Source organism: Prosopis cineraria, unplaced genomic scaffold (genome assembly GCF_029017545.1).
Source record: "Prosopis cineraria cultivar Desert tree isolate PC_DT_omini unplaced genomic scaffold, ASM2901754v1 PC6, whole genome shotgun sequence".
Classification (NCBI taxonomy): Eukaryota; Viridiplantae; Streptophyta; class Magnoliopsida; order Fabales; family Fabaceae; genus Prosopis; species Prosopis cineraria.
Window position 1 is genome coordinate 6,354,844 of NW_026555337.1, and position 13,915 is coordinate 6,368,758.

Genomic DNA, 13,915 nt, shown 5'->3' on the forward strand with positions numbered 1-13,915 from the left:
CTGGGGAAACAATAGAATTCTGGGATTGCACGGATGTGGGTTCTGGAAGATTTTGTTGCAATTATCACCGATTTTGGCATGCTGTCTCTCCCGAAATGTAATTTATTATTTACTATATTTTTAAGAACATCCATTAAAACTTATCTATAAAGTATCAATATGACTGGCCCAATGAAAGTAGTTAGTATCTCGTAATTAGTAAACTATATTTTAAATTCTCAATGAAAAAAATTACTTACAACTAGTACTTAACCGTATTTTGAATAGAATTAACAAGAATGTTTGTCCACGTTGAAAAAAACATATCTATGAAGCAGATTATATTGTGTTAAAATATTAAATGATTTTCTTTATTTTTACTCGAAGTTTTAATAACAATCTCATAACTTGAGCTAGCGCTTTATGATGTCTTTGACAAGTATCATTGATCTTGGATATTTTTAAACAAATTATGTAACAAATTTCCTGTACGAAGAAGCCTTGACAATCTTATAACATAGACAGGAGAGAGTATTTGTATAATGCTTGGCTTGGATGGAGAGAAAATATAAAGGAAAACAGAGAGAAAAAAATGATTTTTCTGCTGCTCAAATGGGGAAGAAAAATAGATGAGAAAATAAAGAGTGTGTCATGTTTTCTTTTCAATTTTTTTTCTCCACATATGAAGAGATTTTTAGAGGAAATTTGTTGTTCTAATGCCCTTCCCTCTCCCGCATTTTCTTCAGCATCTGAACCATCCCTGCGCCTCTACCCTCATGACTTTCCTTTTCTTTTTTGACACTTTGTAGTGATCTCACCAAAGCTATGTCTTATTGTATATATGGATTACAATTAATTGTCATTGATTATCCCCTTTTAATACTTTAAATACAAAAATAATATACTTTCACTAAATTCTTTGGTTTTAAAATATAATAACATGAAAAAAAATTTTAATAAATACATTAATTTTAAATTATTTTGATAAAGTTAATTTTAATATAATTTTTGAGACTCCTACAAATATAACCTATATTATAAAATTAAACCAAATAAATAATTAAACATTTATTATATTTTATATTATCACCAGCTTATTATATTTGCCACATTGTATATCAATGTAAACCAACCACATCACATTACCAAATTTTTTATTAATATTTCCTGGGTATAAAATTTTTTTTGTTCGATTGGCTAATTTATCCTATTTTTTTCCTTCAATTTATTCTTATAAAAACAATTATGTGAAACAGAGGAGAAGCATCGGTCCAAGTACAAGTCTTGCAAATCTGCAGAATTCTGGAAGGGAAAAAATTGTAAACGGGAATGTTGAAATGATATGCCATACTTTCGATATTTTAAGTAAAACTAATCAGAATCATGAGTTAACCAGTTCAAGCGAACCTATTATGACTTATATAGGCATTAGAGAAAATTACATAAAATCCCACACACACAAATTAATAATTACAAAATTCATCATCATTAGTCTTAATTCAATTATCAATGACTCTTATAAAATTAATTTCTTGTGTGGGATTCAAATGTAATTCTCCCTACGTGTTATAAATTTATATCTCATTGAATAGTATTTATTCTCTCAAAACACCTTTAATCCACAGGCATTGACTTTCCAGAACGCCACCGAATAATCCCATGTCCGATTTCGAAGTCACAATCACAACTAACAAGCGGGGATGACTAAATTTCAAACTAGAATAAACAGATATAAACGACAAATACTATAACAATTACAGTAACCTGCTGAAGTTGGCTTTCCTTGGTCTCTCACTTGTAATTATCGGGCATGCAAGGTCAAACAACCAACGCTGCTCTTGAATTCTTAGGAATTCAATAGTCACAGGACATTATGGACCCCTCCAAAAAGCAAACTAAATTTCTTCATTCCAAAAGGGGAAAAATACTTTAATTTAAATACACTTTTTTTTTTGCAACGTATTTCAGCCAGTTTTTCTAAAAGCATACTAATCAGATGCTTAAAATTGAGAGGGGAAGGGTAGAAAAATAAGAAGAGGCCGCATTTCTGGTTCTCTAGTCTTCCCTGTACTCTGGATTCTCCTTCAAAATAACAAAACCTTCAAGAATGGGCGAAAGCGGGATATATCTGCAGCAAAAAGGACAACAGCATTTGGTAATAATCAGACTGAAAATATGGTAACCTAAAAGTTTGAGATAGTTGTGTATTCACTTTTCCGTGGCCAACTCTGCCCTATCGCCAGCAGCAAGGAGGACAGGCGTGGAGTGAGTCTGAAAACCTGTGATTGTCTTAGGACGACCTGCTTGCCCAACAACATCTACAGCTTGACCCACGCGAACAGGTACAGACAGAGGTTTCAAGTTTTCATCCACAGTCAACAACATCCTCGGCTGTTGCAACGTTTAAAAAAAAAAAATTCTTTAGACCTGAGTCTCAGCATGTGACTAGACAGGACATGTGACTCAACATGAAAACAAACCTGCATTGCCAAAACGAGGAAGTAAAGAACATAGTGATATTTTCCCAACACAATGGCTTTCATGTCAAGGCATGTGTGCAACATGGTAACTAATCCAGCAAGGGCAGTCCTGTGAGGAGAGAAGTAGAATAATTTCATTCAGAAACAATTACAACAAAGCAATGCGTGTCACTTTTGGTTTTCTTTCACATGATAGATGAAAGAAAACTTGGAAGGTAGAAAATAGCAGCCTGGGTGAGTGAGGAACCACATACGGTGATAGCAAGAACCGATCAGAATGATATGGATTAAGTGTTAACAAGCCCTTCCCCAAATGTACAAGACCTTGGGCAATTCGCACCTGTAGAAGGGGCAACAGCAATTTAGTGTCCATACAAAAACCACAAGTCAGGAAATTCTTAAGCAACTTGGATGAAGCATACACAAAATAGAAGGCTGGTGTCCTTGTAGTAATAGCTTGAAAGATTGCGAAGCATGCCAGCAATTCGTGCATTGTTGGTCCCTGCACCTATTAGACCCAGGGAGATAACTGCGGCCTGTAGTATGAAAATTGTTATCTCAGCCACAACCAGTAAGCAGAAAACAGACCAGAAACATCGAAACAAAGCTGGCTCCAATATCTTACCATTGCTACTTCTGAATCAGTGTCATGGCTCAACCTGCTTAAGGTATCCATCACATTGACCTGTCATGAACATCCGATCGACAGCATTAGAACAACTCTCAGGATGACTAAAATATTTATTTCGAACAATCTACCTAAGATGACAAGAATTATAGGCTAATTGTGTTAGAAACCACCAAGTACTTACAACTCAATCTTAGGTCAAACATCACAAAACTGTTCACAACTATAGTTTACAGTATCTACCCTTGTTAAGTATACAAATAAACAAGGAAGTAGTTACAGTTACATCATTAGGCAAGTCATTGGTTTCAAGAGAAAATAAACTCAATCATACAGCTCTTGTAAGCAAAATAACGGGCTTGTTTGGCAATCTATTCTAGGTACAATTTTCTATTTTCCAAAACAAAAACAAAAAAAATTTGAGTGGAAACGTGTTTTCAGAAAATATTTTGGAGAACCAAGAAAAAAAACCCCAATATTGTTCTAAAGAAGAAAAACAAAAATATCTTTAAGGTGTTCTAGGATTAGTATTCTGAAGAACAAGAGAAAATGCAAAAAACACCTACATTTTTTTTTGGTTCTCAGAACATATTTTACAAAACATTAGTTCTCAAACCAATAAAATAAAAACAGTTTCAAACAAGCCCAACATTTCATCAGGTGATTAACTAGGCCATTATCCCAGTGGAATCAAGAGCGCATTTTACACAATCATTGTTCCCAGAATGAAAAACCACAGGAAAGCAAGCTTGTACTTGCCTTTGGGTTTGATATGCATAGTAGACCAAGTGCCAACGGTACTGCTCGGCGGATATTCTGCTCTCCATATTGTAGAAGATGTTCTAATGATCGAATTGCCATCTCAAGACCCAGTTCTTCAGCCATTGCAACCATAGCAATTCCAATAACAGCAGGACCTTGGTGCATTTCACCTTTATCGAGATGTTGCGAACAATGACCTAAAAGATTTTGCACCTGATTGGAAGCATAAACAATTATAAATGTTTGCAACAGGGAAGGGGGAATTGCAATTAAACTGCCATAAAATGCACCTTGAGAACATTCCCAGTTCCAGCATAGGCACATGATAATAGTGTCATGTCACAATATTTTCTGATTTTTTCATGAAAGGTCTTTGAAACTTCTGCTGTTGCCTCCACATTTTCCTGGTATCACCAAATAAGGTTTTTTGAGAAAATAGAAATGGTGCTACTGGAAAAATCTCTATGATGCTGCCAAACATCTTTGTACCTGCTTCCCAAGGTAAAGAAGGCCAAGGCCAAGAGGTAAAAGCCGTGTGAGGGGCTCTCCCAGTTCTGCCTCACTGCGGTCCATTAATGCAAATATAATTGCTTGCGCAACTTCTTCATTGCAAGAACCCACATAGATCAAGCCCAATGAAATTGCAGTAAAAGCCACCACATCAAGTGAAGCTTTTGCATCATTTAGTATAGGTGTCAATTTGTAGCGTAACTGACAAAACCATGGACAAGGTAAGATTTTTTCCCCAAAAGAACAAACAAGGCCGCTTGGATACAAACAGAATCCCAAATATAAAATCAGCATTCAGCAGACAAAAATGAAGAGGAACAGTTCACCTGCTCATTCTGAGAGCCTGCATAGGCAATTCCCAGCCCCATAATAGCACCAATCCTAATTGATGAATCTTCTTTGTCAGTATAATCACCTAAAAGTGCCATCGCCTGAAAAAGAATCGAATAAGATACAACATAGAAATCGAAATGATATACAACAGTCTGAGCAAAGTAATAAATAAAGGCACGCACAGGATCACAATCATTCTTGATGCTACAATTGACAATCCCCACTCCCAATAAAGCACCAGCAATCACATGTGTATCATTACTATGGAAGTACTTGTCAATTTGAGCAAGTCCAGAGTCAACATCCCAGAGTAAAATCATACCCTGTAATAATGCACAGATTTGTAAATAAAGGTTTTACAGTCCATAAGGCAAAAGGACAATGCAGTAATAGAATGCATACCAGACTTGCTGCAGCACTAGTCTTCCCATGTTCCTTATTTTTGAAAAGCCAATTTCCAGAAGAGCCACCACTTGAGGAGTCTGATGCAACAGTCATTAACTTGTCCTGCACAGAAAGAAAAAGACAAAAGGCATCAGAACAAATCAAAGCCCCCCCCCCAAAAAAAAAACGCAACCCTACCAACTATGAACACATACCTGACCAAAGCCAGCATTTACCAATGCATTCACAAAAGTAGCAGCCAGGTTCTGTCTAGCTGAATCAACACTAGCACTAGTACTAGCCCGACCATCAAGCAAGTGTGCCTATGGGAGAAAAAACAGTAAATTATGGGGCTGAAAACAATCCAAGAAAATGAAATACTCAAGACAACAAATAGCATAGCAAAAACCACTCTTCCTTATACATTTGAACCTTGAGCACAATCACTAATTGAAATACCATCCAACAAAGATTCCAAGCCAATTGCAAAGAGTTTTATTAACTATTGCAGCTATCAGTATAGAGTAGTACATTACCCAAAAAAAAAACTTACAAAAATAAACATTATTATCAACTATTAAAATTGAAGGTAATTATCTCTATCTCTGGAAGGAGAACTTCTTAAAAGAAATAAAATTTTAAAGAAACCTAGCCAGCACAAAGAGTCATATCAAGTCCAGTCTTGTTCAAGAAAAAGGGAAATATCATCACAATTCACACCTTGTATATATCTTCAGGGGATTTAGGCTCCATTACTTCAATATCACGAGCAAGGGACAGATATCCTTCACTTAACTTGGAGTTGTTTATGATATCCTGCAGCACCTCTCTGTCATCATCATCGGCAACCATCTCCTCATCTAGCTCAAAAGTAATTCCCTGCATGGAAATAGTAATCAACAAATCAAATATCTGATACAAAAACAATCTTAAATAAGGCAAGAACATATTTCCAATGCCCTCTATTTGTATGAAAAAATTATACACTGTAGTAAATGAATTTCCAACTTTTTTTAAGAAATGAGGGGCCAATCATATAGATATAAACGCAACAGTAACCTCCAACACATACTAGTCATGGCACGGAATAAGTCCCGGTTATCTTTAGGTTTTAACTACCATGAGTTATTAACTTAGTACAATCAATGCATGATGTAAATATCATCAAGAAAACAGAACAGGTTCAAAGAGGAAGTCCACATGAAACATGCAAAGATGGTCATCAAGCACTGACAGATAATTCAAGACTTACATGCCGAGCAAGTATGTAACAGAACTGCTTCTTTCGCAGAAGATCATCACAAGAAGTAAAAACTTGCCTCACATACTGTCAATGATACAGCAAATTGTTAGTTTTGAACTACAAAAAAAAAATCTAAAAATAAAGGGATAAAAAATATTTGTCCTACACTGTAAGATTTAATTCATTTGAACTAGTGTTTCACAGATGAATAATTTGCAATAAAAAAAAGTATAATCACTAATGTCAGAGTCAGAAGACTTCAAAAGGAGGAAAAATAAATCAATTAACAACAGAGTCACACCTGCAGGTTATCCAGATACAGTGCAATCTGAAGTGCATTTGGATATTCTTCAAATTTTAGATAGATCATATAGGCAATGTCCGACACTAACATATCATCTGGCCCAGGAAGATATCTGAAAATACAAAAATTATAAATTTTTTACTTGAGTGTATGAGAGAAGAGGAACAAGAGGTCAATTTATTAACCTCAATCCTAAACAATAACTATGGCCACAAGACAGCTTCCCCACATGAAACACTGCAATTTCCCCCTCCCATTTGACCAGGCTACGCATCAAACTCTACCTAGTAAACTTATCCTCCCTAAAATACCAAACATGTAACTCCAGCAGTAAAGCTCATACTGAGGATGGAATCTCAGAAATTATAACTGCATAAACACATTGTGATTCACTATATTATGCCACTTGTACAGATGACTCCTGATCCAGAATGCCATTGACCACAATTGTGGCACAAGGTCCAAATGTAGGTGATAATGTCAAGAGAAATTTCTGAATCTCAAAGCAGTAGTCACTTCAAAACCAACCCAGGACATCACTTAAGTATCAAATTATAACTTAATTCATCTGCCTATGAGAAGGAAAATAATAATAAAAAACATCTACAAGAGCGTAGAATGACATGACAAGTTCATGAGTAATGTGATACAAATGTTCCCCTTCCTTCATAAAAGTTCTAAATTCAAGTGATTTGAATGAAGCATCAAATGCCAAGCCCAAAAAACAGCATGAGATATGGACCTTAATGCACTTACCGTGCTGAACTGGTCAGATACAAGCAAGTCCGCTTAAAATTTGTCTTGTCAACATGTTCAACCAACATATCAAGGTCTTCAACCTATAATTGAACATTTGATTACATAAAATCAACTTCAGCTTACCATCTTAAGCAGTTAGTATGGAGCTTGAAAAGGGATTTAACAGGTTACCTCCATCAAGAGATCAACGGCTTCCGGTTCTGCATTGTGCTGTAATAGGATTCAAATTTGTCAAAACAAACATATCTTTGTCCAACGCATTTATTCCATAGTTCATCAATCTTAAAGGCCTAGATTTCCATACTTCACGACATAAAGATTGAGATATACCATACCTTCATGTGGAAAGCAACTATTTGTTGCACCAGCTCCATAAGATCATCAATAGGAGCCTCTTCGCTCTGCAAAAGAGAATCATAGAAAATTTAGATTGAGAAGAAACTTTCTAATTGGGGAAAAACTGAGAAGTGAGAGCCAAATAACCCCTCAGCTAAAGTGGATACACAGGTAAAACTAGTGGATACAGGTCCAGGTTGCCATTCTAAATGTATAATGAACACTCTTTCCGAACAAAGTAATCTTCTTTGACAACTGTTGACATTTAACGTAAGGGCACCATTGCAACTTGATTCTAGTTACCACATAATATCATGTAGAATAATGCTAATGTATCTTCAATCCATTTCATTTTGGTGTATATTACCAAAATGCCTTAAAAATAAACAACTTCTAGTGGCTTTAAGTTCCAACTTTTGAAAACACAAAATAGTTTATAGTTTAAACTATAATTACACTTCAGGTAATGCTAGTGTGCTCAATTATTCATTGGAACAAAAATACACAAAATACTAAAGGAGCATCAGCAACAATTTTAACAAACATAAGATTATCTTTTGGATTAGCCAAGTGCCTAACCTGTCGTTTAGCATACTCCTGAGCAATTTCTCCTGCCAAATTCCTGAAAAAAAGAAACATAAAAGATAAAACTAGTGAAAATAAGATCTATCCATAACTCTGACAGTCAAGTTGAGTCACAAGCCCAATCTAAAATTTCCTCATTGCATACTGCTACATCATACCAATCCATCCCAATCATTTTAAAACAAGTCGCTTCACCAAAAACACGATGCTCACCTTACATACTCATGGCCCCATGACCCAATGTCACCATCTGAACCCAACAATCTGTACTTAAGGCTTTCCTGACAGTCCATACAACATGACACAATAAAATGTATAATGTTAGAAACAGGTCATGCATTAATCAAAAAGAAAACTTTACGGGATTTAAAAGAGATGTTAACCAACATCATTAGAGATTACGTGAGAAATGCATATCAAATGGCACAAGGATATATACATTGGAAAAGCTGCTGCACCACTAACATTTCATAAACAACCAACAATAGTAGTTAAAGAGGCCACGTAAATATGAAGTACTTAAAGGGAAAGTCTTACACGTTCTCCCTCAGCAGACATTGTCAATGCCAAAACTGATAATATGTCAGCCAAGTACTTCTGCATTAAGTAGAGAACAACTGACTAAGAATAAGATCATCATACCAATCTTATTTAAGACGGAAATACAAATAACGCATATGATACCTTCAAATCAGATTCTGCCATAGTCTCATAATATGCTTTCAGAGTTCCATAATGGGGGCGCAGAAACTTCAGTGGCTTTGGAACAGACGTCATGGAGCTTGTTGACGTACGAATTTCCTGTCTGCAACATAAGTATACATCCAATGTTAACCCAGAATACAAATTCCTGCTCAAAACAGCTCACATCCCTTTCAACTACTTTAAATGAACCAAGTATCATTTAATTCAATGATCAAGTACATGTATGCTAACCTCATACTCTCCAGAGCCACCTTTTGCAAGCCGGGGTCTGGATCCTGAACCCTCTCAACATACAATTCCAGCTGTTGCTTTAACGCTAAATCCTCGTCCGACTGCAGGCACAATTCAAACAAATCTATGACATTCCAACTTTCAATAGAAAATTGACACGAGCCAGGTGGATCGAAAGAGGAGAGGAAAAAAAAACAAAAAGGGAAGTAGCCCAAACCCCTATTCTGGGAAAGAATACGTATTCATTCAAGGCGTCAAACCTAAACTTCCAGTAGCTATACTAGCAAAATTTAAGCTGCTAGTAAAAATCTGTTATGGAAAACAGAGATTTTGGAAACTTCTTTTATTATGCGTTAGGTACTTCAGTTCAATCTTGACAAAATTCGAATCCAGAATCAGTGACAAGACCCCAGAAAACTACAACCTACTCTCCTCTTGACTCACCAGATCTTCGTTCTCGACCTTCTTCTTCGCCAAGACGTCATCTTTGCCTTCTTTGGTGGTACCACTCCCACTGGCACCGCCGGCAGTACGGTTTGGATCGGGCGCCATTGCGAATTCCCCAACAAACTTAAACCCTAATTGGAAAATACTGCGAAAAGAAGAGCAAGCATTGAACGGTGAAAACAATTGAACAATTGAGGTTCTAGTTCGAGGACAGAGAGCACAAGGAGAAGGAAATACCAGAGCTCAGGTTCTTGGAGAAACACTGGAAATGAAAATCTTCCAAGCAAGCAACTTTGTATTGTATGTATCAGCGAGCTTTCGTGTTGCCTAGGATTTCATGCAATGTTCTTCATTAGCTTGGCCCAAAAGCCTTTGTGGATCATCCAAGAATTAGCCTCGGGACCCAATTTCGTGGGCCCAGATATTGGGCTTTGTGGAGTTGGATCTAAATTTGGGCTTCACTTGGTTGGACTTTCGTCAAAACAATGGACTGGCTTTGTGCCAAAAAAATTAAAAAAAAAACGTTGGGTGAAAGTTTTTACCTCTTAGGCCCAAAAAAGGGAGAAAATTTAAATGCATTCAATAAAGCACTTCATTTTCTACCCAAAAATAATAATAATAAAGCACTTCATGATTGGATATTCTTAAAAAAATCCCCCCAAGTGTCATGTCTTATTGAAAAACTTTGCTGTAAAAAGAAATTTCAGTTGCTGAACTCATTAGACTTGCTTTTCTAGACCCAACATTATTTGCGCTGCAAAGCAAAATGGCAATAAAAATGGAGTAAAATGGACAAGTCTGCTTTAATGACTTCTCGTGCTGTACTTATTGTGTGTGTCTGTCTTGAGTGGATTCTCTTTTTTCAAAATTGACTTACAAGCATATATGATTGCAGGTGCGCTCCTAAGCAAAAGGATTTGCTTATTCATTATTTATATATGCTTTTGCTTTAGAAATTTTGAGAAAATGAAGATTATTCATCTAGGCTCGTATTCGTCATGTGGCTGCATAAGTGCCTACGTGGATAAATGTAAAAATCAGTTATAGAGGTCAAAATTATAGTTTTATAAAAATATATACAGAAATCCATGTTGTATATTAAAATTAATTATGAATTTAAAACCATGCTTTTTTAAAAGTATCCAAACACCAGTTATATATGCCAATTAATTATAAATCCAAAATCATAATTTTCTTGAAAATATTCATACACATTTATCATGTCAAAATTGATTATAAATTCAAAAACATGATTTATAAAATAGTTTATATGATTTTTAGATACTTTATAAAAATATCACTAAAAATAAGTAATAGTAACTAGCTTATAAGACAATCATGAGTTTGGATTTATAATTAACTTTGGCATGTATAGGAGTGTTTGGATATTTATTTAAAAAAAAAACTAATGTTTTGAGTTTATAATTGATTTTGACATGTGTAATGATTGTTTGGATTTTTTTTAAAACTAAGATTTTAAGTTCATAGTTGACTTTTCACATATAATAGGATATTTGAATGTATTTTTCACGCAACCATGATTTGACTATATTTTCAATTATGTTTTCAGTAAATACTGACAATGTTCAGCAACACAGGGGTTAACAGTCCAGTTCAAGTTCTCTTAGCTTTATTTAAGACAATACACTAGTTTATTCTTAACAATTTTTTTTTTTGTAACGTTGTCATGTTTTCTAAACTACATTCTTAATGTGTTTCCATATGCAAGAACACAAAATTATAGTGTACTATTGCACACAAAAGGAAAATAAACTATAAGACAATTGACAACCCACACTCATCATATCATATACACTCTCTTTGAAATCATCAAAAGAAAGAATATAAAGGAAACATAGATCAAGGCACTTATCCCTACAATGTCCCATTTCTCAAGTAAACCCAGTGTCACTCATTTCTTCGCTTTACTTTTATTCTTAAACTTAAGGTTTTAAACGAACTTGCCTCTTTCCATGAGCCTAGTTGCAAGTGTAAGTATCAGCACCAATGCTTGCGTTGATTCTGCTGCAGGTACCGGTGATGAGCAGGTGACAGGAGAAGAAGGACAATAGGAAGAGGAAGAAGAAAAGGGAAGAAAGGTGGTGGGAAGTGATTTGAGGATGGAATGGGGAAGGCTCATCATACATAACTTTGTTGGTCACGTTGGGGAGAGATAATGAACAAAGAAGTAAACATGCTATGATCCATTTACATTCAAGACACTAATAACATTAGGCAGTTTTTGAGTTTGTAGGTTTGGGTTTGAAATTTTTCATTTCAAACCTCACATTTAAAATTTTGAGATAGTTTAAAAAATTTTAAATGAAAAAGAAAGATCGGTTGAGATTTGAAATGAAAATAAAAAATTAAGAGTGATGAATTTATATTTATTTTTTAATCAATGAGAAGTGAGAGTTAAAAAGGAGAAGAGATACAATAATTGCATAAATATTAATAGTAAAAATGTGAAAAGAACAAAAAAGTTTGAAATGGCTGTAATTTCAAATAATTAAGGGTAAAGAAAATTTAAAATTACAAAAAACTATAATAAAAAAATAGATTTGATTTTAAGATCCATATTTTTTTGTGTATCCAAATGAGAAATTTAATTTAAATTTTTATAAATCTAGACACATTATTATGGAAAGCTTTGGTTCTCATAAGATTCAGTTGTTTCACAATTTATTTAGACTCTCACAATATTTATCCCCAATGAGCCTAAAAAATACTCCTGAAGAATAAGAAGGGAGCAAATGAGCAAGTCATTATGTGGAAGATATTGCACTATAAAAAAAATGTAGCGTGCATGAAACTTTTCTAACTTATCGCAATCAAAAGGTTTCGTTTCCCTCTCTTGTTGTTTGATTAATGAAGCTAACATGCATTGTAGCTAGTGCAAGTCTTAATTTAGTGATCCGCCATTTTGAAAATAGAAGTTTATACGCTCAGAACAAGAAAATAAATAATAATATATTCAAAGCAAAAAGAATCGATTGTGAAAAACTCATATGGTGTCAATCGGATCTGAAAGGAGATTAATCTTTTCATTCGTCAAATAGAAAATATTCCCAACATTTTTAAAGAAGCCTGCCCATTAAGTGTTCAACTCTTGAAGTTTCAATTCTTTGCTGCCAACACATGAAATCTTGGAAGATTGTTACTATCTTTGATGACGCAAAGGAAAAAGATGGCGAGTAATAATCCAATAGAGATACCAACTAGTCTAGTCTCTTACAACACGATTAACTAAGATTTAAATTTTTGTTAGGAGAGATACTCATATCTATGGTATGTTTGAGAGTATATAATAGAACGAAAAGAAACAATCTTTAATATAATAGAGTGGGATAGAGTGAAATAACATGGGATTATATTGTTTAGGAGTTTTATTAAATGAATAAATGATTTTATTTCATCATTATTTAAGAATAATTATAAAATTAATATATTTGAATTAGATTATAACTATATTGTTTAGTTTTACGGTGAGTGAGAGTAAAAGAGTGAGGAGGGATGACAAGGATGAGAGTAATTTTGTAATAATGTTATTTATATCATATCATTTTATAGTATTCTTCTTGACATTACTAGTACACAACCACACTTGCAATATATAATGGTAATTAGGAGTTATTAAACAGTTAATCTTACCTTGATCGAGAAGGGTTAAAATTAATTCACAAGTTTTGAAAATAATTAGGACCTTAAAACCCTTCAAACTAGTAGTTTGAGATCAAACTAATAAGTTTTTAAAGGCATTGAAAGCATGAAATGACATAACAATGAAGCACATAACAAAACAAGGACAGGAAGGTCATTTTTGCCTATTTTAGTATGTATATTGCTGCTTGTGTGCCATGTATCGCATAAAGCTGTACAAAAAACCCATTAATCCAAGTAATTTGGTATAATTTGAGCAAATCAAGTCCAATCCGACTCAAGTAAAAAAACAACTTGATGTAAGAATTAGACCAACCAGACTGGGTTGATTGTCCGGGTTGGATTAGACTCTAGACTAAGCTACTAGACTTCTTAGTATAGTTTAACTTGATGTTGTGGTATGAATATCATGCCATACTTACATTTCACCATAACATATCAATCTCATCGATATCCATGCATACAATGAGAAGGGCCTAAATAGGATATTATCACAAATTCATGACCAATTATCACTAAACAAATGCTTTAATATATTTTGATTTCTCAAGACATGAGGATTAGAATGT

The 13,915-nt window shown here is 34.4% G+C and overlaps 1 protein-coding gene across 1 annotated transcript; it reads right to left on the bottom strand.

Annotated features, from left to right (window-relative positions):
* Positions 1-1,739: 1,739 nt before the first annotated feature.
* On the bottom strand, positions 1,740-10,035 carry LOC129314290 (26S proteasome non-ATPase regulatory subunit 2 homolog A). Its single transcript, XM_054957688.1, has 26 exons — positions 9,924-10,035; positions 9,684-9,831; positions 9,240-9,340; positions 8,988-9,108; positions 8,841-8,900; positions 8,517-8,584; positions 8,298-8,340; positions 7,718-7,783; positions 7,554-7,592; positions 7,380-7,462; positions 6,621-6,735; positions 6,329-6,403; positions 5,797-5,955; positions 5,292-5,399; positions 5,095-5,199; positions 4,875-5,015; positions 4,686-4,790; positions 4,339-4,560; positions 4,140-4,253; positions 3,847-4,062; positions 3,085-3,144; positions 2,882-2,995; positions 2,714-2,799; positions 2,460-2,568; positions 2,192-2,370; positions 1,740-2,107 (listed from the first exon to the last, which is right to left on the bottom strand). Exons 2-26 carry the CDS (start codon positions 9,789-9,791, stop codon positions 2,035-2,037), a joined length of 2,670 nt encoding a protein of 889 aa, XP_054813663.1. The 5' UTR covers positions 9,792-9,831; positions 9,924-10,035; the 3' UTR covers positions 1,740-2,034.
* Between the last annotated feature and the right edge of the window lie 3,880 nt (positions 10,036-13,915).

What these genes read in the sequence shown, in the direction of transcription:
- LOC129314290 (XM_054957688.1), bottom strand. Translation starts at nt 9,791, where the DNA reads ATGGCGCCCGATCCAAACCGTACTGCCGGCGGTGCCAGTGGGAGTGGT. An exon ending in TATCTGACCAGTTCAGCACG is followed by an intron (nt 6,736 to 7,379) that starts GTAAGTGCATTA and finishes TTGTATTTTCAG; the next exon opens with ATATCTTCCTGGGCCAGATG. An exon ending in TATGCATATCAAACCCAAAG is followed by an intron (nt 3,145 to 3,846) that starts GCAAGTACAAGC and finishes TGTTCATGACAG; the next exon opens with GTCAATGTGATGGATACCTT.